At 50.6% G+C, this 26,866-nt stretch overlaps 1 protein-coding gene across 1 annotated transcript in view; it reads right to left on the reverse strand.

Annotated features, from left to right (window-relative positions):
- NCOR2 (nuclear receptor corepressor 2) overlaps positions 1-19,529 on the reverse strand; it is a 222,867-nt gene extending 203,338 nt beyond the window's left edge. Inside the window, 2 exon segments of the mRNA XM_019473303.1 lie at positions 4,343-4,470; positions 19,322-19,529. Of these exon segments, the coding sequence (XP_019328848.1) occupies positions 4,343-4,470; positions 19,322-19,426 (233 nt within the window). The 5' untranslated portion in view covers positions 19,427-19,529.
- Between the last annotated feature and the right edge of the window lie 7,337 nt (positions 19,530-26,866).

Consider the following 26,866-nt stretch of genomic DNA (forward strand, 5'->3'; position numbering starts at 1 on the left):
CATGCTATATTGCACATGGCTATCTCGGATGGCTGCAGAAACACGGCAGCTGCTTAACATATCCTAAATGTCATACTTCAGATCAACACCAGGCAAACTCTTCAAACTCCTCATGACTGCTAAGCAAGAAGGCTCCGAAAAAGGAGCATGGTCACATCAACTGGGAAAATAATCTCCTATGAAAATAGTGACTCATCTTATTCTGGATAAAGGCGGAATATACTGTGTTAACATGCATACCGCTTATTTACAGACACATTTTCTGCCAGAGAAGCCATTATCCACCCCAGCATTCCTGTGTTAATACAGAATCTTGCTCTAAAATCGTAACGCTTATAAAAGTCAGAAAAATCCAGTTCCTTGATTTTTCAGACCCCTCACCTCACTGGCACCTGCCAGTTAACACTCAACCCAGTTTTTCTCACTTCTTTTGCAGACCAAAATATATACAGAAGAGAAAAAAAACCTAATCCTTGTCACCTTGCCAGGACATTCCTCTGCAAGTATTCATGGTACGACTTGTACCAACAGCAGATCCTGAAATACTTCTCTTCGCTCCTGCAGTCCAGTTGGCACAGCCAACCGAACGAGCTAAGGGGAAGTCTGTGGATCCTTCCAAGAAAAAGCCTGCTACCAAAAAAACCATCAAGGAAAGCAGCACATCCCTGCAAAGACAGACAGAGCCAACTTCCCCTACAGCAACAGATTCAGAGTGGTTCAAGTTTTCCTTCCTTCTTCCAAGCCAGAATCGTTGCACAGGGAGTTCAAGTCTCTACCCATCCACCAAGGGGTGATGACAACTCTCAAGGCTGATGTACTTGGAGAAGGGCAATCTGCAACTCCCCAGCATCTCCTGTGGGACTGGGCTGCCCAGGGTGGGAAGCAGGAGAAGCAAGAGGCACATCACCCTCGAGGGAGGAGAGCCCATGATGGTGTGACACTTCAGGAACTGGTTCTCCCCATCCTGCTCCCCCTCCCCACGAGGCTCAGCTGTGGGGACGTCCAGCTGCCTGAGCCTGACATTCAACATGCTTCTTGCTCAGGAAGCTCCAAAACGTGGGACCATCTCAGCACCCCGTTCCTTCCAGCAAGTTACCACTCAACAGCTTTTTGCCACCAACACCTGATTCACACCTAAAACACTGTGCCCATGGTGAAATGCTTCACCACTTGTTGCCTTTTCACTGGACCACAACTACCACCACCCTGGTGGCTACGGCAAAACTGCAGCCAGGAGAGACAGAAAACCTGCAAAGCTGTAGGAAGACCGTCTAAGCAAACCCAAGTGATTTCTGCAGGGTTTAAAGCATCCATGGGGTCAAGCCTCTAATACCATGTGCAAAGACAGCCTGCAGAGGCTTTAGAGATCTGCCCAAGGTGAAGGCAAAGCCAAACTGGGGGACAAATCCCCCAAAACCAGCACAGAGTAAAGTGAATCCCTGTGGTTTCCAGGAGAGGAGGGCAACGGTGGCCGCCCGCCAGGCAGGTGGGCTCAGAGGAACCGGGACCGAGCAGCCTGAGGGCCGAACCACACTCTCCGGCTGCAGGCACTGCTCCGGATCAGCACGAGGCATGGCGATGGCAGGGCGGGGATGTCCATCTGGAAACACGCACAGGGCTCAATCTCCAGCGCTGTCAGTCTGCCACATTCCGCTTGCACCAGACTCACAAACTGATTTCTTTAAGGAGGGGAGTGATCTTGGAAGAGCGTCAGCCACCACAACCAACAGCAGACAGGCTGCTTCCTCTGAACACCCGAAGCAATGGGGGATTGGAAGGGTTCCCCTCCACAGACATTTGCTTCAAGGGGAGGATTGTCTCATGCCCACCACCACTGCGTGCCAGGTGGGGTATCAGGCAGGGAACCAAGGTGAGGGTCTTCCTTTCAGACACAGCACACCCCTGTGCTTCCCTCTATTACCTCCTGTGCCCACGTTGCGGACATTACTTGTTTGCTTTTGGTCACTCTCTCCTCCCCAGCCCCTCACACTGAGAGCCAGCTGCCTCTGCTCAAAACCATCAATCCCAGCCCAGGAACAAAGCCAAAGTGCTTACAGATGCGCCTGGTGTGAACCTGCCAAAGGGACTCAGCTGCAGGGATGGCTGCTTTCACCACCTTCCCTTGTCCAGGCTTTGCTCCATACCAGGCAAAGCCACAGCTATTTTTTGGGGTTGACATCAATGACTAACCCAATCTGATCCAGAAGCTCCAGATTCTTGGCCCTTGCGCACCCGACGAACCCTCGGGTGAGCGACCAAACACCTAAAGGGCTCCATTTACAACACGTCAGGTGCTGTTTTAGAGCAGATCCTCACACCACAAAGATGAAAAAGCAAAGCCCCCACAGGATAGATTTTTAAGTGTTGTGCTTAAAGATGCAGAGAAACAGTAGCTGGCTTTGCAAAACGGACTAACACCTCCCCAGCCCCAACACCACCCAGTTTGAATGACTTCAATAATTAACTGCACTGGGTTGAAAATTTCTGAAGACCCATCCTGCATCCCCAGATACCCAAAACATTTTTTTTAATGAGTCTATAGCCTAGCATTCTGGCACAAGATGCCAACTGAGCTGAACTTAAGTGGTATTTTTAGCTTTATTACCCAGTATAATTTTTGCAAAAGTTCAATTTTTTGGGTGTTACAGAGAAAAGGGATGAAATGTAAGTTGGGTCTGTTACAAAAAAAGTTTCTTTTTATAGCGTGCCAAAACGTCACCATTCAGGTTGAAAGTGCTGAAGTAACCTTGATAACCATTTGGATGTGTATCTAGACCGAGCAACCTCGACTAACATTTACCCACATTCATGTGATTATCAACACAAAAGTAAGTTTGGAGAGTTTGAAACACTTGTAAGCCAAAGAGAGATGCTTGGATGATCACACCAGATTAGGCGTGTGGTACAGCAGACACCAAGGCTTGCAGTTGGTTTTTTTAGTTATGTGGAAGAATCAAGATACATTTTTTTTAAGCAGCATATTCAGACCTTGAAACCTTCATTTTACTGGAGAGAACTGGTTCTCCATTTTGCAAACCGTAAGTAGTGTGAAAAACAAAACCAGGCATGAGCATGTTGCCGGGTCCTCTTTACCCATCTCCCCCAAATTTAGCTGAATCTGACCCACTTCCAACTTAACCGTGTTACTTTGCGCTAAGAAATAAAAGCGCTGAGAAATGAAAGCAAGCCAAGGCAATGCAACACACGGCGATAAATTCGTAGTCATCAGAAGTGACATTATCCTCTGTACATGCAGGTGCCACAGGCACAACCCAGAAGAGCACATCCAGGAGGGCAGATGCAAAACTAACTTTGGAGGCTGCTTTTTGCCTCCAGATTCTCATGGGTTTGTTCCTGCTGAGCACCAAAGCCAAATCCATCCCACTAGAAAAGGAGGGTCCTGTCTGCATCGATGCCCTTATGCATCCAGCACCCTGAGGTCTTTCTCCTCTCCCCTAACAACTATTATTTTAGAGAAACAGATTCATCTCTCTGATTCTCCACTGTTTTTATTCTTAGCTTGACGAAGGAATAAGCATTAAAAAAAATACTTTGCATAAATCTACTGTAGCGAGGCTCTTATTTCACTTCCAGGCCAGTTTTTTCCAAAACCACTAAGCATCAAATGCAGAAGAGAAACTGCGAGAGAGCAGCGTTTTGTGACGAAACAGAGAGTGAGAGTGATGGCCTTCAGAACAGATCAGCTCCTGTGGTTAAAGCATCTACAACATTTCCAGCCACACGGTGCTTGCCTGAGTCGCACCCAAAAACACTGCCAGCCTCCCACAGGAGGCTACGAAAGCAACCGGCGACGCAGGGAGTGCCGCGAGGGGAGCAGACAGGAAAAAAGCAGCTTGGAGAAAGTTGTGAGGAGAATGCAGAAAGAGAAACAAAAACAATGAAAGCGGGGAGGAAGAGCAGCAGAAGAGGAAGCGGAGATGCACAGTGGAAATGAGCTCTTCTCACTCCTCCTTCAGCCTCGGGAGCCACAAACCAAACCTGACCATACAGCTTTATTTTCTACGTTGAAGAAAGCCTATGCAACCAGTCACAGCAACGTGTAGCTTCACAGAAGTGAGGGGGGTAGGGTTTTTTGTTGTTTGGTGTTTTTAAGATGTCTTTAAAATGCATGACAGTCCAAGGGAAGAAACCAGAAGGCAAAGGTGCCACGAATTAGCACAACGAAGCTAAGACCTGCACAGAGGCTGAGCACAGTCAGTAGCAATACACAACACAACATTGCCCTGGTCTCGGAGCCCTCCTCTGCATCACAGTGCTGCATAAAATACTTGCTAATGCAGTCGGGATGCCCGCAGCTCAGGGGGAGGCAGGGGGCTGGTACCTTTCATTGCCCGGCTGGAACTCGGAGAGCAGGGACGGCCTCCGCCGCTGTGGCTGCATGATAGACCCTGGCGGGAGGTGGGAAGCGAAATCCCTGGAATGATGCTGGTACTCCAACAGCGCGACGTCCTGCAGAAACAAACACAGAAGAGCTTGTTAGGCTGGTGGCAACTTTCAAGCAAGTAGTGAACCCCAGCAGCTCAGAAGAAACCATATAGATGCTCCTCCCTCTTTGAAGCACTGGGTGTCAGACCACACAGCTCAGTGCCTTCCCCCCCAAAAGGGTTCCCAGTAACTCCCAGTCCCGCACCGTGTTGGAATGGTAGCTCGGCCCCCGATCCAACCTGCCTCCAGCCTTTTGCTGGGGCTGCTCGCAGGCTGGCTCCTGGGATGGGACCCCAGCAAGCTCAACCCAGCCCCCAAGCATGCACACAGGGATTTTTGGCATCCAAGCAGTCCCGATGACAACTTCAAGTCCGAGAGGAAGAACAGGTAAGAAGAAAATTAAAAGTCACAGGATACTTTCAGCTTCAATAATCCACACAGAGGTACGAAGAAAGAAAGAAAATAAAAAAAAAAAGAAAGAAGAGAAATCACAAATGTTATCTTGAGAGTGTCCTTTTAAACACAGCTCCCCTGGGCTGAGCTCAAGGGGTTTGAAAGGACAGTTTGCTACTTATTATGTGTACGTCCCTTTTGTTCCTTGACCCTTGGAGAGTACAGTACAGTATGTTCCTGATTTTAATTAAATAAGAAGCCCTCCTGCTCAGTGCCACAGACTGATTCCAGCAACAGTATTTTAGCAGCTACGTTCAACTGCTATTTTTTATTTGCAGATAGATACTTGACCAGAAGACTAATCATCTAATTAACTAAGACCTTCAGCAATGGCATAGAAAGCCCTGCGACAGAATATCCCTGGTAACACTGACACACATTTATATTAGAAGAACCAATCCCACCTGAGAGTCTATTTTGAACAGTTCTCAACTGGAACAAAAAAGCTCCAACTCCCTCAAAAAGAAAAAAGAAATTTCGGAGTCTAAAAAAAACCCAACCAAACAATAAATAAAATACCACATGTATGCAGTTGGGGGTGTGGACAGGGGACTCTCAGCCCTAACAGCTGCAACAGAAATTATTTGATCTGCTGTAGTGAAGACTGACATGCTCCAGTACTAGGGAAGCTGGAGAAGTGCCCCAGCGAGGTGCACGGCAGGCAAAGAAAGGATTTGGGAGCTTAAATAGCAACAACCTGCACCTAGAGACCGCCTCTCCCAAGCTGTAAGCGAACAGAGCAGCCCAGCACTAGATGCCATGGTTTCCTCCAGCCGGCTGCAGAGTAGAAGGGAATATCAAAGCCCAACATCTTTGGCCACCAGAGGGTAAAACAAGATGTTTGCATAGCAGCTTTCTGGAAAGCCAGAAGAAAACCTGAAATTGTAAGTGCTCGGTCCAGGGGAGCCAAGAAAAGCAGATCCCCTACCCCATGTTCAGGCTTTCTCGCACAAAAGCTGAAAAGGCCAAATATCAGATGTAGGAGGAAAGGAAATGGTGGTGTCTGATGGCCGCCACTTCTCCTTCTGCCTAGAAAGGTTCACCAGTTTTTGGAATCAGGTTCATTTCTCCCCACCATCAGGCAATAGTGTGGTGCTGCTCCTTTTCTGTTCTAACTGATCTTGGGAAACACCAGGAACCAGGGAGTTCTGCCAGCCCCAAACTCCTGGTCTCCAGCTCCAGCCTGGCCATTTCAGACCTCGGCCTCTGGGGCAAGGGGTGTCTTCAGACAGGTTCTTGCGACATAAGGAGGGCATTACTGGGACAGCATCTACTCATCCTCATGGGGATGTTCTACTTCTGCTGTAAATCCAGGTGTTAAGGGAGGATGCTACCCTGTGATGTTGCTTTTTCTTCATCCGTACAAGATGGATGAAGGGGGGCTGCAGGACAGAATATGCCATGGGTCCAACCACAGATGGGACAACTCAGATATCTGAAGTAAAGGAGCCCATTAGCTTTTACAGCCCCAGCCAAAGCAGAATCGCTGCCTACAACAAGCTTCCCCATGTTCACACTCGTCCTGGTTTTAACCAAAAAAAAAAAAAGTGATGCAGCTCCTGACATCCACCTACAAAACAAACACACCATGTCTGGGAAGACACACCAATAGGCCCACAACCAGGACCGTCACCTTCTGTGGGCGTATAAACAAGAATTACCCGTCTGGGAGGTTCAAAGGCTGTGCCCTTGAGAAAAAAAAAGAAAAGGCTCTTGCATGTCCCGAGAACCATCTGTTTTTCCTTTTCCCCCTGCCCACACTCAGCTGAGCTTTGCCTTTTCCTCCTCTAACCCCTGTCCAGCTCCTGATCCACCTACAAAACAAACACACCATGTCTGGGAAGACACACCAATAGGCCCACAACCAGGACCGTCACCTTCTGTGGGCGTATAAACAAGAATTACCCGTCTGGGAGGTTCAAAGGCTGTGCCCTTGAGAAAAAAAAAGAAAAGGCTCTTGCATGTCCCGAGAACCATCTGTTTTTCCTTTTCCCCCTGCCCACACTCAGCTGAGCTTTGCCTTTTCCTCCTCTAACCCCTGTCAGAAAATTGCTGGTGGAGCTCAGAGCTTGCTGGCATGGCCTGAAGTGACGGGGAAGCTCATCACGCCAGGCGGTTATCTCGGGGCCAGGATGGCAGACGTGCCCCTCCGGCTTCCCCGCTGGGGGCAAGGCTGGCGAGCACCAGCTCCTGCTTCCCCAGACATCGCCCAACTCGCTCCGACCTGCTCCGCTTCGCGCACATCAGCATTTGGTTTTACCAGAAGGAAACATAACCTAAAAATTAGTGAGGAGGATTAAAACTGACAAATTTCTGTGCCCTGTGATGAACTGTCAAAGGAACCGCGGGAAACCTGGCAGGACAAAGGTGGATTAATTACTCTGAAAGTTACTACAGTAAATTGCACTGTGAGCTATGACTGTGTTTTTCAAAGGCAAATGCTAGAAAGGTTTACCGGCTGCCTTCAGAAGAGGCTTCAATTTTGTTCAGCAGTGTTTTAAAGACATATGCTGGGAGGCACCTTGCTGCCAGCACCGCTGCAGCTTCCACGCGCGGGCAGAGACAAGGGAGCAGCATCCAGTGGGTGCCATGTGAATTCCCCACCACCAGAGCACACAGCACAAACGTGATTTAGTCCCCATCCTGACCTAAAATTTCTAGCACAGCCTTGGCACCTGCTCAAGGGCAGCTGTAAGACACCTGAAATAAAACAACTAAAATCTCTGCAGCCCTAAGCTACACGTTCCTCCTTTACCTCTCCATTGCTTTGCTGGTTTTTGCTCAATTCTATTTTTTGCTCATCCTCTCCCTCTTCCTCTCTTTGCACCTCTTCCTGCCCTCTGCAAACCCTCCTCCCACCACCCCAAATCTGTTGATGTGTCAGAGCACCTTCCCCAGGGCCCTCAATTCGCCCATTGCCTCGGGCTGGGACTTCGTCCTTTTACACCAACCCTCCTATTGCTCCTTGCGGTTCAGGTGCTCCCACCCAGATGTACTTTGTGGAAATCTTGCAGAATTTCATAAATTCAGTAAATGACATGAAACAGAAATTAAGGAAGCAGAAAGACCATGGGTAGTCAGGGGCTCTGGCACATCAACAGATTTGGAGGGGGTGGGAGGAGGGTTTGCAGAGGGCAGGAAGAGAGGCAAAGAGAAGATGAGCACCTTTTCCACTTCTGTTGATAGAAATTAAGCTTCCTTACTCAGGCAAAGGAGGGGGAATGTTTCCAAAACAAAACCAAAGCAAAGCAACCAAAATCACTTCGGAAGTCTCAATGTCAAGACCTTATCATTCTCCTGGTAAAACAGCAGCTTTCCAAAATATAACCCCAGGTGAAAGGAACTGTGTCCCCTCTAACCATGTAGGCAGAACATAAACAAACAGGCCACAGTTTCCTCTCTCTGGACTACACCATCTAGAGCCATGGACAGTTCGAGAACCAGCCTGGCAATGCCAAGGCTGAGCTGCCACGGTCACGGTTACACCCTCCTGTCCCACACACACCTCTCTGGTAGCGGCTGGGCCCCCCCAGCACAAGAGCAGAGCTTTATTCAGGCTAGTCCCTGGAGCATCCATCTTCTCCGACGGAAGCAAATCCACACGATGCCATGAGAGCAGCCTCATAAGCTGTCAGAAAGCTTGTCTGAACTGGGGAGATATGGCCCAGGCACAGCCAACATAGAGGTCCCCCAAAACCACCTCTACCGCGGAGCACTGGCGGGAGGATCTCATCCTCCAGCACAGACATTCGTCCCCAGCATCCCCCCGGCAGCTCCACAGCACAACCCTGCTATGCACATCCTTGCTCTGGTGCCTCCTGCTCCTGAGACAACCCACCCAGCGATGCCCGGCCAACCCACACTTGCCCAAGGGCAGCAGTGGGCCCAGATCAGGAGCAGACTGGGAAAACTGTGGAAGTCACCCAGCCAGGAGAGGAAGGTTGGATCCCCGTCGCTGGGAGCAGCTTGACATCCAAGTGCAGTGAAGAGGCTGGGTCGTCTCTGTCTTCCAGTCCCAGAAATGCATTGCTGTCTTTGTCCTTCACAAGCCACCTGGTATTACGCCATGCTGGATAGCTGCCCTGGCCCAGACCATCAGTCTTGCATGCAAGAAACAGACACTTCAAAACCAGCAAGCCACATCTCCAAAGCTTAGGGTGAAGCCAGCTAACTAAAATTAGAAAAACGACAAGGAAAATCTAAATTACTCAGTTTCAAACTATGCACCTGCGCTAGCTCCTTGAGCACATCACCCAAATGAAATCAAATGAGGCAGCAAGCTCTTCAGGGCTGAGGCAGCTCAGCCTCACATTGCACTGCCCCAGCTCCAAGCGACCCACTGAGAAGGGGCTGCACGCTGCCGTAAGCAGAAGGGACACAGCAGCGATGTGGGGCTGTGCGGCTGCTGCTTAGGAGGCAGGTGATGGGGAGCACAGACAAACAGCTGCTGGTACCATCAGCAGAACTGCAGCTCCTCATAGCAGAAGATCTCGAGCACCCACAGCGTCGCATACACTGCAATTCAGCAGTCAGCTGGAGCCACAATTTCCCAGAGGCAGACTTCAGCATCTCACGTGAATGCTGCAAACCCCTGGCCTTTACACAGGGGTCTGATTCCCTTACGTCAAACACGTTTCAGTCAAAGCCTGACATGGGTGATGCTGAAGACAGACCTCAGGACTGCTGCCTGCTGCGGCGACTGGTGGGGAAGGGTCTTGCAGGGAACACAACTGAGATACAGCTACTTTCTGCCTACACAACGCCAGAAACCTGCCCTCATGAGAGCTGGCTCCAGTGGGCCCTTCTAAGCAGCTCCTGGCCCCACACCACAAAAAGCCGCTGGCTGGGCTGAGCCAGCACTAGCAGCATCGCTGAAGACAGACAGACACAGAGTGCCTACAGTGCCATAAATCACCCCAGCAGAGCAATACAGCACAAGGCCAACATTTACATAAATAAAATGCTAAAGAGCCAAAAGCAGCCTCATTAAAATATACTTCACCAAGCAGAATGAAGAGGTACTTGGGCCCAGCCAGGTGTCGAAAGCATCCCTCGCTGCCAGCGAGGAAGGCTGGACACGTCCGCGCTGCCCCTGCCTGCCGGTGCTGGAAGGGGGAGCCGGTGAAGGTCTCAAGGTCTTTTTGTGTTACTACTTGATTCGGGAGAGCTGAGCGCGCCGTCTCCTCCCCTTCCTGGAAAATCCTCTGACCCTAAATAACCTGAGTCTACCAGGCTCATTTAGATACGCTAATCAAACTGCCTAAAGCCAGGAGACTGAATGCAATATTACAGAAAAGCCCTCAGGAACACAGAGACAGCCCCGCGGAAGGAAAAAAAAAAAAAAGAGCTTCCCCCCCCGCCTTTTTAAATTTTTTAAAGCTTTCAGCCTGCTGCTTTACCTACCACAATGTTTCCAGCGAAATCTTCTGTGCTGTCCCCTGACCTCAGGATAACCCACACACTAAACTAATAACTGCATGCAGCCGTGCAGCCTTTTTGCCTCTCTCACTTTCTGTTTTGAACACGTGCACTTGCTGGTACGCTTCATTTCTCCTTCCCCTGCTTGCAGCTGCCCGGGTCCGGGTTGCCTGACCTCCAATGAGGAGGAAGAAATGAGGGGTTTGAAAGTGATGCTGGAAGCACCCCCAGGTGCTGACCCACGCAGCACACAAAGCCAGACAACACTGTGCCACGGCCAACGGCAGCTCTGACCCTGCCCTCCCAGCTCCAGCGTAGAACGCATCCATATGGACAAGGCATCTACTGACTGCTCCATCCAGATGGCATTCCCACAGCTGCAAGAATTAGCCCCCGAGGAGAAGACCCCAGAGACATGAGGCCTGCAGAAAGGAAGCCTGGAGCTGGTCTTGCAACAGAAAGGCGAACTGCTCCTCCTCTCTTCCTCCCACCAGCAGAAAAACAAGTGCAAATGCCCAGTGCTCCTGGCTTCCTTGGAAAACAGCTCTGGAGCAAACCTTTGGAGACCTAGAGCACAGCCAGATGAGCACCTGCAGCACAGCTCAAGCAGCCCAAAACATTAGATCCGTCCCCCACTGCTTACCACGTCTTCAGCCGAGAAAGCAACCAGGAGCTCCCCGCTGAGTTTCGGTGCGGAGACAGCTTTGCTTAAAAAACACCGGCTCTTGTTTTGCAGTGACGCCGAGGAAGAGCGGTCCCAGGGTCAGTCACCACATCCTCCAGCTGAGCCGGCTCCCTGGCAGAGGGCAGCACTCATGCCAGCAGCTGCCTCTAATCACTGCATCGACATCGGGCACAGGCAGCACCTCACCTGCGGAGCTCCCCGGGCACAGGAGCCCTCACCCAGCTACGAGCCACTGCCCCACACTGTCGTTGTCACCTTTTGCAGGCAGGCAAACAGGCCAGGGCACTGCACATGCTCATCGAGGAGCAAATCCCAGCTCCTTGCCACCTCCACCAAGGATTAGGTCGTGGGCTGTTCGTTACGAGCTCGCCCAGCGTTGTATTGCGAATAATTTTTATTTCTTAATGACATGCTATTTCTGCTGAAGCACTCCCAAGCGTTTAGCCTAAACGAGGCTGATTAATAATGGCGTGGTCCGAATAGTGAGCAAAAAACAATGCCAAAGCATCCCTATTTATAAATTGTCCCTTATCTAATTTCAGAAAAGGATGCCTGGCCCCTTCCTGCTGCTCGTGAGCAGCACGCGTGCTGTTCTGAGAACTCCTTTCAACCACGGGGGAATTGATGAGTGAGGGCAGCAGGGCTGGTGCCCCCACAAACCGTGGCACTGGTGGCACGCAGAGCCAGAGCTGGGCACTTTACAGCTGCTGCCCTGGCGTGTCCCACACTCCTCTCGTCCCCCCAACAACATCCCACTGGCTCCAAGGGATATGGGGACCTTGCTCCACCCCACGCCTCACCTTCATCCTGGGTGTCCTGGTTTCCACTGGTGGGAGAGGAGCGGAGCAGAGAGGGAGCGGCTGCAGACAGCACTGCCCAGAGGAATGCCCACACCGGCCACTTGCTCAATCCCTCTCCTCCTGCTTTTCTGCTGGCGTTTCCTCAAATCAGAGAAAGCCCTGTGCCTCTGATGCCCAGAGCTATTCCCTGTACAACGAGGATGGCCAGAGGGGACACACAAGTCATAGTGGCCCAACACGGTGGCCAAGACTTGACCACACAGCCTCGGACTGCAAAGCCACCCCCGGCAGGTTGAGCTTCCCACACCCCCAGGAGCACGCAGCCAGCACGGAGCAGCGTACCCCAACTTGAAACCTGCAAGGGCCTCGGACCATCCAGCAATTAATTTGTGCAATAAGCTGCTGCTTGAGCCCCTTGATGCAACCCTGGCTGCAGCAGGAGGCTGGGCTAGCAATTGGTGCCACCTGCAAGCCAGGCAGACCAGCTCTCCCGTCCAAGGTGGGGTAGGCAAAGCAGCATGGCCACCACTCCAGCAGCTTTGCCAGAGACAGGGGATGCCCCCCCCCCACCCCGCTCTGCACACCCTGAACTTTGAAAAAAGAAGTTGCTTTAAATCTCTTTCTGCCAGCAGTGAGCGTGACCTATTTTAGCAATAAAAGAAAAAGCTCTCTGGTGCCTGGATACCCCTTGGCACTGGCAGCACAGCAATTGCTCATCAGACCAAGAAATGCATTTTTTAGCCTTTGCCCGGAGAAAATAATTTTTCCCCAAAGCCAATTCAGGTAAGAGGAAGGGGGAAGGTTTGGGAGGAACCAGGGTGGTAGCAGAGCTGTCGCTGCATGAGGTCCAGACACAGCACGGGCCACGAGGGGATCAGTGTGGCATACGGCCCATCACCCTCAGCCTCCCCAGCGAAAAGGAGCCATCCTCCGCTACTGAAAACCTCCACTGAAGTGCAAAGGAGGTGGTTATTGATCAAAACAGGTTGTCCACAAGTACACTGCTGTCTGCCCAGCTTCCTCCCCAAAACCCTGGGAGGAGCTCACTGCAGATTTAAGGGAAAAAAAACAAAACAAACAACAACTCCTCCACAATCAGCTCTACTGTTGAAGATAAGGTCAGTAATAAAAACCTGGCTGAATACATGCATTTTTATCTTGCCTACGGGGATGCAACATGCGCTGAAAAGACAAATGCCCTTATTGTTCCGACACAGTCTCACTGCCATCCATCTCAGAAGCTGCTGACTTGGCCTTTTGTTTTAGGAGGTGACCACACTGCACGTGGCCCCTTCTTGGAAGGCATTGATTTCTGCTGCCATCCCTGCACTGAGGCCACGTCTGCTGCCAGCACCATTAGCGTCTGTACCAGCTGCACAGTAATGCATCCTTCCCGACACCCTCTCCCCCACCTCTCCAGCAAACCAAGGCTGTTAGCAGCATTTAGCCGTCCCATCTGAATATGCCATTCATGGAGAAGTAGTCACATCTTGGTGGGGGCAGCTCTCAGCTGTTGCGGCTTCCCAGTCATCTGACCGGTGCCTGGTGCTGGAGCCAGCCACCAGCCCTCTCCCCAGCAGCCAGAGGTGCCCGCAGAGCAGCACATCCATTACAGTGCTGCTTTTGAGTCTCTCTCCATCACAAGACTTTTGTCCCAGTCACATCCAGGCGCCTTTGAGCCAGGAATGACCCGTCTGCCCTTCCTCCATTCCCCATGCCTGGTGCTTTGCTTACTGAAGCCACTTGTGGTCACTAACACCATGTGGGGTGAGCAGCTCTCTTCACATGAACCCAAAACTTCCACTTTAAAAGCACCAGGTCATTTTTCTCATCATCGTGTCTCTTCTGCAGCGTAGTCCCCCACCATCTCCCATCACACATGCTCCCAAACAACAACCATAACCTATCTGCAGGTCCACGTAGGACCCTTTTGTCTTTCCATGTCCCCGGCTCAGCGCTCTCCTACACTTCCTTACACCTTCACAGCAAATACTTCAGGCCAAAGAATCTGACTTGCTCAGTATTTTGAATAAATGTGGTGACAGTGACAATCAACAAAAGCCCCGAGTCTTGCAGAAGGTGTCTCCAGGGGCTGGCAGGGCAGTGCGGGCAAGTCAGGCTAGGAGTGCAGGCAAAGGCTTTACGTCTCCTAAAGTGGCTTTAGCGGGTCTCTACCTTTACCAAACCACATACACAGCAGAAATTTTTTCTTCCCCTGTGGATTTACAATCTTGAGATCAACCAAAAGCAAAGCATCACCATCTGCATCAAATCACATCCAAAAAGAAGGTTAGGGAGCAACCATAGCAGTTTACAGCAGCTTGAAAAAGAACTGTTTTGGATAAAGGCTGCATCCTAGGGAAAATGAACTTTAAATACAAACGGCTGTAAGCCAACTCCTCCTCCTTCGCAATGGGAGAGAGACCCCAAGGCAGGGAATAAGGTGTCCTGTTCCTTCATCTCCATGCTCTCCCAGTCCCACAGCAGAAAGCCAATTCCCCCAAATCCACTGCTGAGCTGCTCAGAGCTCATGCAATCCTTCACTGGCAACCTCAAGGTACTTCAAGAGAGATCGCGCCGAGTTCTTGTGACAGACACGATCAGAGTCGGTATTTCCAATGTATGTTTTTGATTTCCAAGTCATTCCTTAAAACATTAGCTGCAGCCCAGCAGGCAGGATTCAGGAAGCGAATTTCTGGCACGAACCGCCCCCCGCTCAGCTGCGCAGCTGGTAGCAGGAGGCTTTTCTTTGCGCTAGGAGGTGGTTGGAGAAGGCTCTTTGCAGCCTGGGGGATTTTAGCATTTGGCACCGTAAACTCTTCCGTTCTGCAAGTTCCTGGAGCACCGACACAGACTGGCATTTTGCTTCCAGCAGATAAAAGTGTGAATAACTACTCCAAGGAAAACCAACACAGCAGCAAAGGCGCCTCGCGTATGTAATGCAAAATACACTGCCTCCCTGCAGGCTTACCTGGCGTCACCGTGCCACGCTGATCACGTCACTGCGGAGAGGAGCTAGCTCCTGCCATCTCAGGAGCTTGCATCTCCTTACAGCACCTTCCACAGCAGGACGCTGGGTTTAACTTGCCCTGCTCAAACTGCTGGGAGGAGGAGTCTGGGCAGGGAAGGCACTCGATTCCCCCCAGGCCACCATTTGGCTAGGACACCAAATCAACACACAAGTTTGCACCAAACTCTTGTCTCTGGTTCAGCAGACAAGGAAGTATTTATCATGGGCCAAGCAAAACGAGCAATCTGCCTGGGATGCTCCTGCACAAGTGCTGTTTTGCAAACGGGGAGTTTAATGAAGGAACTACAGAGCTGCTCCCAGACAGGAGAGGTGGCACAGGAGGGGGCATAAAGCTCTCAAAGCTGGAGCAGAGGGGTTAAGCTCACTTTGCCACCTCAGCTGAGCAGTGTGCAGGGAACAAGGCCAAACAGCACATAGGAGGCATGCCAAGCACCTCTTGTTTTGCAGGGAGGGGATGGTGCTCCCCGATGGGGATTCAAGTGACAATGGAGCACCAATTTCATATGCATGTGCAAACACCCCAATCCTACCAATCCCCAAACCTGTTTAATATCTCTCGTAGGTAAAGTGCTAAAAGCACCCCAAAAGCAGAAGCTGTTTTGGCACAGAGGCTGCTGCATGAGGACACCTTGTGTGCCCCGACCCACAGCATCTCCTGCAGCTGGTACCACCCTCCTGGCAACCCCAGCCTGCATCCGAAACCGCATCATTCCTGTGGCACTGAAATGTCAGGGCCCTAACAGGAGAAGGATGACGGGTAAGGAGGGCACAGCAAGAAACTGGATCCACAGGGGAGGAAGAGAGGAGAACCCTTCTGTCCCCAGGGAATATTGATCACAGAGGTGCTTTAAAAGGAAAGGGGGACTTGCGCTATGCAGGGAAATGGATCTGTTTACAGAAAATATCTGCAGGTTGCCTGAAAATGAATATCCTTCATGCAAAAGTTTCCTCTGAGAGAGCATGAACTTTGGACACATTAGAAGGTTAAGAGCATAAGTAATATGTTTTTTCACCTTTAGCTAAAGGTCATGAAGCATTCAAACAATTCCTCTGTTCCCAAGCTGACCATGACAGAAGTCAACTAAGCACCCCAACATTACAGCTAATTAATATGGAAAACAAAAATGTTTCCCCTGCAGTTTGGCCAAGAACCACACAGTGCTCTTAAGAAGAAAGTGCTGATCATTGGTTATTTTAGTTTTACCTAAAGAAAGTCAAACAAACCAGAACCTTTTCACTAAGCTTCCTCCTTCCCTTTAAAAGCATGCACACTCGTCAAAGTTTTTTTACAAGTCATTTTTAGTAAGATGGAATTAAATCTAGGGTCATTATAAAATACCACACCATTTTCACATCCAGCCTCCCTGACAGCTGTTGGGACCGGATGCCTCTCAGTGAGGAGGAGGAGGAGGAGGATGAGGATGACACCCTGATTCAGATGGGGACCAACCTACCCAGCGGAAGAGCCTGTTCACTGCACCACTCATCAGAACTCAGTCTGGATCAGACCCACGGGTTCACAGCCCTGCCCAAAGCTGGCACCCAAGAGTGAAACCAGCCAACAAACATCCTCACTCGACCGGTACTGGATCTCCTCCACCAGCTCCAAGCTCAGCAGTAACTCCTGGAACACGCTGCTGGGAGAGAGTGCCCATAGGTACAAAGCATATTTTTGTTTGGTCACTTGAAATGTGTCTTTTTCCCCATTTTGTTGGATACTCCCTCGGGTTTTATATGATGGGAGAAGAAAATCGCCCAAGCCTGCTTCCACTGCTGTCTGCCCCTTCACAACATCCCCTCTCACTTGCCTCATCTGTGAAATCGAACAGCTGCAATCCTTTAAATCACTTTTCATAAAGTGTCTCCAAGCCTAAAATAATGTCACGGCTCATTTCTGAGCTCAGTGTTCCTGCCGTGCCGCATTTCCCTGGGTGCGACCGTCACAGTTGGACTGCGATTATTTATTTATATTATAATAGCATTTGCAGCCCTGCTGTGCTCAGCCCTGTGCACGTGCCCAGGAGGTGACCTAGGGCGTTTCCACCACCAGGATAAGGATCCCCAGGCTGATGAATTCCCAGTTCTTGGGAAAGGATGTCGTGGAACGCAGAAAACCAGAACCAAAATCTAATTAGATGCAAGACATGCTAGTGTCGCGTTGGTTTTGGCCTCTCTCGCTTTCTTCCAAACAAGCTCTCACTGTGCAAACACACCCCATGACAAAACTGACCTGGCCAAGATATGCAAGCAAACACCGCTGACTTTTAATATTAAACAGCGCAGCAACTTCAAAGCAACTGGGCTCTCCTCTCCCAAGCAATCCCACCAGAGATCAGCTCCAGCCCCAGAGCCCTGGCCAGGTTCCAGCTCACAGTGCCGCCAAGCAAGAGACATGTGTTTGCAAACAGCTGAGAGTGGCAGGGCAGATCATGCAGGGACACGCTTGAAGAAACGCTCTGCCTACCCTCCCGAGGGGAGGCAAGGTGCATTTGGTTTGCGTGGGGCTGGCACGCTTCTGCTAAGAGGAGCCTTTTGGCTTTCCATCCAAAAGAAAAAAATCTCAGCTCGGACCTCTCCTGCATCCAGACACCTAAAAGGTATCACATAACTTCGGAAGATTACATGCGGCTGTAAAAATAGCTTCTAGAAGCAAATGCCAGCAACTTTTCTCCAACATTAATATGATAGAATAAAAACAGTATTCACTCTAGCCAGAGAGCAGGGCAGGTTGGAGAAACACGGAGCTTCCTCCGACTTGTAAACAACTGCCCCTCTTGGTTCATTCTGCTGTTGCAACACTAAGGGGAAGCAACCGGTGTTTGCAGGAGACAGGGACTCACCCCCGAGGCTAGGAGCCTTTTGCACTCTTCTAAAATCCGCCTCCACATTGGGTATTGGGGTTTCTTTGGTTTGTTTTTAAATCATGGCTTTGCAACAACTGCAGATCTTGCTTCACCTGGTCACATCCTCCTCCTGCTCGGGTTTCTGATACAAAGGGAACTGGGATTTTCTTTTTGAGACAAATGCTCTCATTCTGTCCCACCTCCCAAATAAACACGCTCACACCGATGGAAGCAAAACTCCCACAAATCCAACCAGGTCAGCGTGTCTCATACCCTGGATGAAAAGCTTCTTTGTGCAGAAGCACACAGGCCCCGAGCGATCTGGATGAGCCAGCTAACGCAGCCAAAAGCTCGTCCTGCACCCTCCTTAATGTTTCTATTTCAAAGCTTTTCCAAACTCCAGCTCTGCTCCCTGTGATACTCTGCTGAAGCCCAGCAAAGAGGACAGACGAGGGAATTTCACCCCTTCACTGACACTTTGTGGGTTTCCAGGCTTTCAAGTCAAACCCTAAAATCTTCACAGCAGGAATGTGACTGTTCAATAGCCACCACTATCAGAAACATAACCCCAAGATAAGGTCTCCTCGCTAACTCATGTTACAAGCACCTTCCCGGCTGTAGCCACTTTGCTGTAACCCACCAAGAAGCGGCTCCAAAGAGCAGTCTTACCAGTATGTGCCACACTCCAGCACCTAATAAGATTCATTTAAGCAGCTTGAGCTGACTAAAGCTGTTCCACTAAGCAGACTTTTTTCCGTTAAGGGCTTAAACCTAAAACATTCAAACATCCAGGATGAGCAAGCACAGACATGAGTGACACAGCACAGAAAGGAGCGGCTGAATCCAGGTGAATTAACCCACGCAAGCTCTGGTGCGTTGAAAAAACCCCAGCCACAACAAAAAAAAAAGTCACCACCAACTTACGCCTTGATCCAAGCAGAGACAAGACTATGGGTCAAAGGTAAGAGTGGGAAAAAGTGGGGAAGGATAAAATGGAAAAAAATCAGCACCTCAGTTTTCTTCTCACTCCCCAGGAGTGCCACCACCAGCCAGGAATGCCACGCAGAGAGGGGCAGGTCTCCTGACTAAAGGGCAGGCGGCGGGTTGACTCCCAGCAGTCTGCCCGGAAATCAGGAGAGCTCTCCTGTGGGTGTGAGGAGCAAGGACCAGGCTTGCTGGGAAGCAGTAAGCAAGAGAGGATGCTCGTTCCCTGATGATTCAGCGCCAAGGAAAGGCCAAGCCGAAGAGGGCTGGAGGCCACGTGCTTCTGCTCCACGTGGATGGTCAACCTTCCCCTTTTCCCCCAAGCTGGTTGCTGCATCCAACCAAGGGTGCTCTTGCCAGGAAGACAAACGGATTCGGATGCTCAGAAGTGACGAGCCAGAGCCCATGAGCACCCCCACAGCAAGCACTGGGAAGAGGCTGGGAAGTGAGAGAGAAGCTGAAAGCACCATACGGAGAAACAAAAGAGGATCCCACGAGAGAGGAACGATGAAATCCCGTACCACAGGCACGGAAACGGTCTGATTTCTCTGTAACAGCCACATCTGAGACCAGCGCAGCTGAACCACTGCCCCAGTGACGGGGACGTGCCATGCAGCTCCTACCCTGCGAGCGGGTAGGGAAGGAAAGTCTCTTGCCTTACCGCATGTGGTCGAGCAATCTGAACCGGATAGGACATGGCGTGCGGGGGGTAGCGCGGCTCGGTGGCACGCCAGCTCTGCGTCACGGGCTGCGTAGATCCAGACATGTTGAAAGAGCAGGCGCGGCGGTTGCTGCTTCCAAATCACCGACAAAGGATTAGGAGAGCCAAGAGCTCCTCTTCATCATGTGTGTGCTTTCCACGTCACTCAACAACTGAAAGCAAACGGGAAAGCAGCAGGTTAAAATTCAGTCAACCACAGTCCCACAAGACAACCAAACATCAAGCCTTGGGTGATCACCAAAACCTGACCGCCCTCAATCCTCCAGCAGCTCCGTTTTCCACTTGGCAAACACCACTTCCAAGTTTTTGCTGTGGATTACTCCTATCACAGGGACGTCCAAATATAAGATTATCCCAAATCCATCCCAACCGACTGCCCCAGAAAGCCTTCCCCTAGCACCAGCCGGGCCAGGCCTGCAAACCACCGGCAATTTATTTGGGCCCTGTGGATCCACATATCTCCAAGTCTCCTGGAGATGGGTATTTTTTTTGAGGGGTGACTTAGTTCCCAAAAACACAAGCTGGAGTTTTGGCACTTCAACATGAGGTCCAAAGGCACCAGGTCCCTCCTCAGCCCATCTCTTTCCCCATCCATGCTTTTTCACACATCCGCAAACGCTTCTTTCAATGACCTCCTTTCCGAGCCGTGGCCATTTTTGCAGCCACCTGAGGTAAGCCCTGATCTATGCAAGGAGGGACACTGGGCATCGACCTCCCCAGCAGCCCCCTCCATCCATAGGGCTACACTAAAACGCAAGATTAAAGCGCGTCACACACCTCCAGTGCCACAGAAATATTAGATCAGCCTTTCTGATCAGGACCAAGAGCCAGAGAAGACACCATGGCCCTGAGGGTATTTTCACAAACACCCGTCACCCACACGTTCGATGCTTCACCACATGTTGCAATTCCTTTCACAGCTGTAACAAAGTCAGGAAAACCAACGAAGTGGGAGATTTACAAGTTGCTGATTTTTATAGATACTTCATGTAGTTTGTTTGGAAAGGATTTTAAGCCTCCTGCTTCTTGTCTGGATTTCAACGAAAAAGTAACAAACATCTAAGTGCCGCCCTTCATTGCTGCCAGTTTAAGAGGCATTAACCATTATACTCATATTAACCATTAATAAATTCCCACCACTGCCTAGGCTCAGAGGATGCTTCCAGGACCAGTCCTGGGCACAAAAGCTGCATCTTCCCGACTCCTCCTCCCACCCAACGCTGAGCACTCGCATGCCTCCTTCCCCAGCAGAGGTACAACGTTACGTATAGTTTTGTGCAAGGTTTTCAGCAGTATCAAAATCTTTCATCAGCACACTGGGAGCAGCAGAGAAGGCTTCCAGCACCGTGACCTCCCCAGCAGCATCTCCGCGTGCTCTCGTGGTCTCTGCTGCACGGGAAGCACAGCCAGCCTGAGCCAACGCAATTTCAACCGAAACAGCAGTTGTCGTGTACAAAAACCAAAAGGAGTGGGAAAGGGGAAAAAAAAAAAAAAGAGGAAGTTTTTTTCTTTTTTTTTTCTCCACCTCCTGTGAGACCACAGATCAGCCCATGCTGATAAACCACTTGCTATCTGCTGCAGGCAGGCACAGGACCACCTCGCTGGTTTGCCGGCATCCACGCACTGCTCCCCAGCCAGAAATAAAATCAAACCAAGGCAACGGTCCCCAGCAGGCTGGGCATGACAAGCAGGACAACAACAGCAGAAGGAAACCAGCCTAAGGAGGCCCCCTTACAAAGAGAGCAAGTTCTACAGAAATCATTTTTCAGCAAATTCCCATTAAGGCCTAAGGATGACAGACATGCAGAGACACCTCCGTGCTCCTGCCGAGGTTCAGCCGAGCCTCTTTGGCAAAGGGTATTTTGCCAAGTTACGTACGGGAAAACACACAGCAGGGGCTGGCTCTCAGGACAGGGAGAGGAAGGACAAGCAGGTCCCCTCCCGCTTTCAGCTCACTCCCTGCACAGGAGCTGGGATTCACCCCGGCCCTGCACCCACACATCCCTGCCGAGCCCCTGGGCACCTTACCTGCCACCCTGGTCTGGGGAAGCACTGGTGGCCCGGGAACAGCCCGACCCTCATCCCAGACAGGGACAGCCTCCCCACGCAGGAGCTTGGCGTAATCCACCCCCGGGGCAGGAAAGCCCCTGCGCACGTGGGGGAATTCAGAGGCACCCAGAAGGCGGCCGGCGCGTATTTATACTTCCAGTATGACTACCCCACTTCACCTCGTGTTTCCGACTGGATGCGATTTTAATCGCCGATTCCCACCCAAAGCTGAGGGCCGTGCCAGGAGCACGCGGTTCAACACCCACTCCACTCACCCTCCAGGGACACACCACCACCCTCCCAGCTCTCCTGCAGCCCACGTGTGCTTCTGTAGGGGCAAACCATGCCCCCAACCCTCCCTGCAGCTGCCAAGGACATGCACACGATGCTCTCAAGGGCTCCAAAAGCTCGCTGGGATCTGCAGAAGTTTAAGGTACTTTCCTAATAACGGATTCAAACTTGGACATCTTGGCTTGCAGCCACCTAAGAGGTAATTAGCACATGTAAATATATATATACACACACATACATACACACACACACACGTATATAGACACACTCCAAGCTGGGAGGGGGCCCAGAGCCCTTGGCAGCTTTCAGCAAGTCAACTGCTTCCCTGGAAGCTCAGCAGGTGGACCAGACCATGCCATGGCAGCTGTCTACAGTAAGAGAAATGGGATGATTTGTTTCTTTTTTTTTTTTTTTTAAACTCTTCAGATCAGAAGTTCAGCTTTAAAACTCAGCACCAAGTGCAAAGCCACGCAGTGACAAGCTTTAAAACAGTTTAAAAGCTTTTTGCTTCTGTCTGTGCAACTAGCAAAAAGAAAAAAAAGCATTAACTCTCTACTGGGTGGATACACACACACGGGGTGAAATTACAGGGGCCAGCAAAACCATCCTGCACCAAGGCACACTGCCTGCGAGCCGTGCTGTGCTGGTGGTGTGCACTAACCACACACAAGCAGGACCACAAAAGGTTTTTTCCTTATCAAGGGCAGCAAATAGCACCTCTGCCTCAACAGGAAGCCCTGGAAAGCCAAGAGTAAAAATCATATGCTTGCAAACAGGCGAAGCGCTGCCCATGCATTTCCACACCTGCAAACCACGGAGCAGCAGGTCGCCAGCAAGATCTCAGCGCAAGTCTAAGGCCCTGGATGCTCTCCACCGCAGCTGGACTGTGGGCTGGAGCCAAATGAGGTCAAAGCACAGCACTGGGGCAGCTCCACAGATGCCATCGCCTTAGATCCCATTTTTACGCTCTGTGTACAAAGAAAGGGGCTGCTGCAGCATGCCCAGCCTGGCACCGCTCCGGGGAGGAGGAGGGTCCATGTCAGCTGGCAGCTGGGCTGTGGGTGCTCCCACCGGGGAGCAAAGTGGGAGCATAACAACTTGCTGGGGATGTACTGGTGCTGCTTCAGAGCTGGGTGCAGCCTGGAACACTGCTTGGCCAGCTATCCCCAGCAAAAGATACTGGGGTGCCTCCTCATCAGTGACCCTTTAATTAATTATCATTAAGAGAAGAACACAAACAATAGGAGCAGATTAGTGGAAATAAGAGAAAAATAGTGCAGCCAGGCTCTTTAAATCTTTAAGATCGAACTGTTTGGTTCCTACTTTTCTCAACTGATTTTGATGAGGAACAGACATTGTCTCACAGGAAAAGTATTTCCCCCCCGGTTGGAGTCTCCATCAGAGACTGTTTTATCCACAGACCTGCGTTAGCCATTACAGCGCTAGGTACGAGATTTACAGCCTCTGATTAGGAACAGGAGAAAGCTGCAGGTTACCGGCAAACCCGGCACCAGGGCTACAACACCGACCTGCGGAGGAGGCCAGCGCCCGCAGAGGCTCCGGCACCCATTTATTTCCACCTGTTTGGGAGACTCCCAGGATCCTGCCCCACTGCTGAAACCTTCAAAAACTCCACCCTCCTTCCCCCTGCCAACTCCACACAGCAAACCACCACCACCCTGCTCCTCCGCTTCTCCTCTTCATGTGCCATTTACTGTCTAAAATCACTTCCCCATCACCTGTTCTCCCTAATTTACACCATGAAAGCACTCTACAAGCCACTGCAAGTTGCTGCAGGCTTGCCTGCACACAGAGGAGCTCTGCCTGGACACCCGGCTGCCTGAGCACCTGCCAGCTCCCAGCAGCATAAGCCAGCTCGGGCGCAGCCCATGCTAACGGGGTGTACAGCACTGGGCCAAGCAGACTCATGTCCAGCCGACAAGATGAGCACAGACAAGCTCACGTCGCCCCGCAGTGATCTACAGGTTCACAGTCAACACCGCTTAGACACAGGGCTGCGCATTTCTGTGCCGGTCATTCAGCCCAGCTCCTGAGCACAGCAAAAGCATACACTGATACAGCCAGGACCATGCAAAAACCCTACAGGTCTAAAATAAGGCTTTGCAATTAAATGGATTTGCAAAAGATTTAATTAACATCATTCAACACACTTGTTGCTCTTCAAAGTTAGAGCCAACCCTCCCGATCGGCTCCATACTCCTCAGGGAGAGCAGAATTCCCAGGTGAGGTCCCTGGCTTGCCACTGACACAATACAAATGTGGGCAAGTTGCCGTAATTACCCCATGCCTTAGTTCATCTGTCTGAAAGGTGAGAACAACAAGACACTCCCAGCTCACAGAAAATACCAGTTTATCCATCCTTATAAAGGTTTTAAAGATCCCAATGAAAACACACTGCTGAAGTTCAAAGCAAGGACATGCTGAAATAAGATTAACAGAATATTCGGTTTCTTAAGTCCAGAGTAATGTTACTCAACTTGTGGTCTACGGACCATGGATGGTCTACAGAAGACGTTAGGATATAGCCCACAAAATGACTGCAAAAGACCTTATTAAAAGGCAACAACTAGTACCGCCATACTATGCGGACAAGGCAAATAAGCAAAATGCTGCTAGCACTCACCAGGGCACATTTACTTGAGTATTGACAAAAACCTAATGTTTAATTACATTAAATGATGCAAGGTTTTTGGAAAAAACAACCAAGTCGTCTTTACTCAAATGCTAAATGCATGACAATTTTCCTCCTCAAACAAGAAAAAAAGGTATATATCCTCCAGTCAACTCACGTATTTTGAAATAAAAGTTAAGGACACCTTTGTTTATAATGCTTAATTAATACAGAGCTGTAACATTCACCTCCAAGAGACCAACCAACCCATCATGCCTAAAAAACCCCAGCGCAGCCTTGTGTGCGGCACAGCAGAAAAGCACATTGCCTGTCAGCAGCCGTCCCATGGCCGGTAACGGGATTGACATGCCATACAGCTCTAGATCAAAAACAGACCTAAAAAGCAGTTAGAGATTTACCCACGCTTGCTTTAAAGGACTAGTGGAAGCAAAAATAATTAAGATGTGATGAAAATGGGTACAGAGAGGTTCCTAAGAAATGCACCACAATGTAATGATAATGGATTTGTCTAATCAATATGTGCATGAAATTTTCTTGGAAGACAGTCGACATTAAACACAAATATTTGTATGTACTGTATCTATTAAGTCCTTTCAATAGGAAAGCAGGACGTCTGCCATAAATTTAGGGCTCTATTCACAATAACAAAGATAACGATGTCAGTGTCTGCAGCCCGGGAATCCACAGTAGCATTCAATCACAGCAGGGTACAGAGGTTTTAAATTAAAATAGCAGCACAGGGTCAACAGGAAAGATCAGGCACATCCTGAGCTCCGTGGCATGGAGGAGAGGTTATTTCAACCCCAGGGGTCAAGGCCTGTACCTGCACGCGATCTTAAAGCATTTTTCTTGCTTTGGAAGAGTACAAAAGCAAAGCCAGGCTGGCAGTGTCCTGCACATCACGGCCAGACCCCGCAGTTCCTCACGTGTACCCCAAACAGAGGTACCCAAAACTCTTGCCCTGTTCCCCAGCTCACTCTGAGGTCCACCCTGTCGACAGCAACCCTCCTCCCTCTGCTCTTTTGGCCAGATGACTTCTGAACTAGATTAATTTCCTAGCCTGACTGATGGTGCGGATGCACAAGCAATTACAGCAGCAGATCTGGGGGAAGAAGGGGCCTTGGCAGCACCACAACAGAGCTGCCCAGGGCAGGATGTTACCGTTGTAAGAAGGTACAACCAGTCCCTAAGGCCACAGAGGGAATGGCAGAAGCTCAGGAGCTGAAGTCTCTTGTCCTGGTTTGCTGGAAACCTCTAGGCTGCATCAGCTCTCCCACCACGGCACAGCTCCACACAGAACCAGTTCTGATCCCCGATGAAAGGTGACTTCTCTGCCCTGCTCCTATCACTGCCCAAAGCAGGATTTGCAACTTGTATTTCTCCTTTTCAATCTTTCCAAGCTATTTTGGGCATGAGACCCATGTTTAGCTCTGCCCCAAGATAACCTTTGCCAGCATTTGTGTACAGATCTTGGCACCACAGCTGCACGGAGCAACGTCAGAGGGATGGACTTTGCCAGCCCCGCTCCCGGTTGTTTCGAAAGGCAGGTTTGCCAGATAGGCTGCTCTCGGCAGCAACACGACGCTGGCCTGATGCTTCTGGCAGCAGAAAGTATGTGCTGTGTGCTGCAACTCCTGCCACTAACAGCCCTTGTTCAGACCCCAACCCTCAGTAGCATAATCTGGTTGCTTGGAGCAGATGAGACATCTGCACCACCTGCCCCACCACAGACACCCCTTGTCAGATGAGCACTTGCAATGGATCTCACGCGGTTCAAGTACCTCCCAGCCCTCGGCAAAGAGGCTGCAAGTGACCTTGTGATGGCTCCCAGAGGGGCACGTATGTGCTTAAATGCACAAGACTGACCGATTTCTCTTTGCAGGAGCACTCGGCTGTCACTCCCCAGCTGCAGGGACGCCGTCTTATTAAAATGCACAAGCCACACACCAAGTGCCAGCCTGGCCACAGCTCCAGCGTCAGGTCAGCATCAGCGTGGCTGGCCTGAGCCTTTGCTTTTCAAATCCTGCCATAACGTGCCTCTTTCCCTGTAGTTTCCCTACTCCCATTGTAGGATTTTCCCCTCCCAATCAATTTAAAAAAAAAAACCAAACCCAAACCTTAAGCATCTCCTGGTTTTTGCAGTTGAGACTGCAAAAGCACGCAGACGACGCATGGATCATGTGGACAGCGAGCTCGTCAGCAGGGATGTGATGGCAGAGTTGCTCCTGTTACGCAACGGCATCGCTGCTCCCGTGCCAGGACACCCCCTGCCCTGCGAACCCCTTCCCATGCTGCTCCGCCGGGAAGCAGAGAGAGCCGGCACACGCACGGCCACAAGCAACCTACAGCTGCTGACTGGCAGCTACAGGCTAAATGCCCAAAAGGGACACTTCAAGTAATTAAAGATACTGACAAGGAACAGCAAAAAAGAAACCCACACTAAAAAAAAAAAAAAAAGGGGGGGGGGGGGGATTTGGACCCATGCACAGGCA

This window comes from Aptenodytes forsteri, unplaced genomic scaffold (assembly GCF_000699145.1).
Source record: "Aptenodytes forsteri isolate BGI_AS27 unplaced genomic scaffold, ASM69914v1 Scaffold118, whole genome shotgun sequence".
Taxonomy (NCBI): domain Eukaryota; kingdom Metazoa; phylum Chordata; class Aves; order Sphenisciformes; family Spheniscidae; genus Aptenodytes; species Aptenodytes forsteri.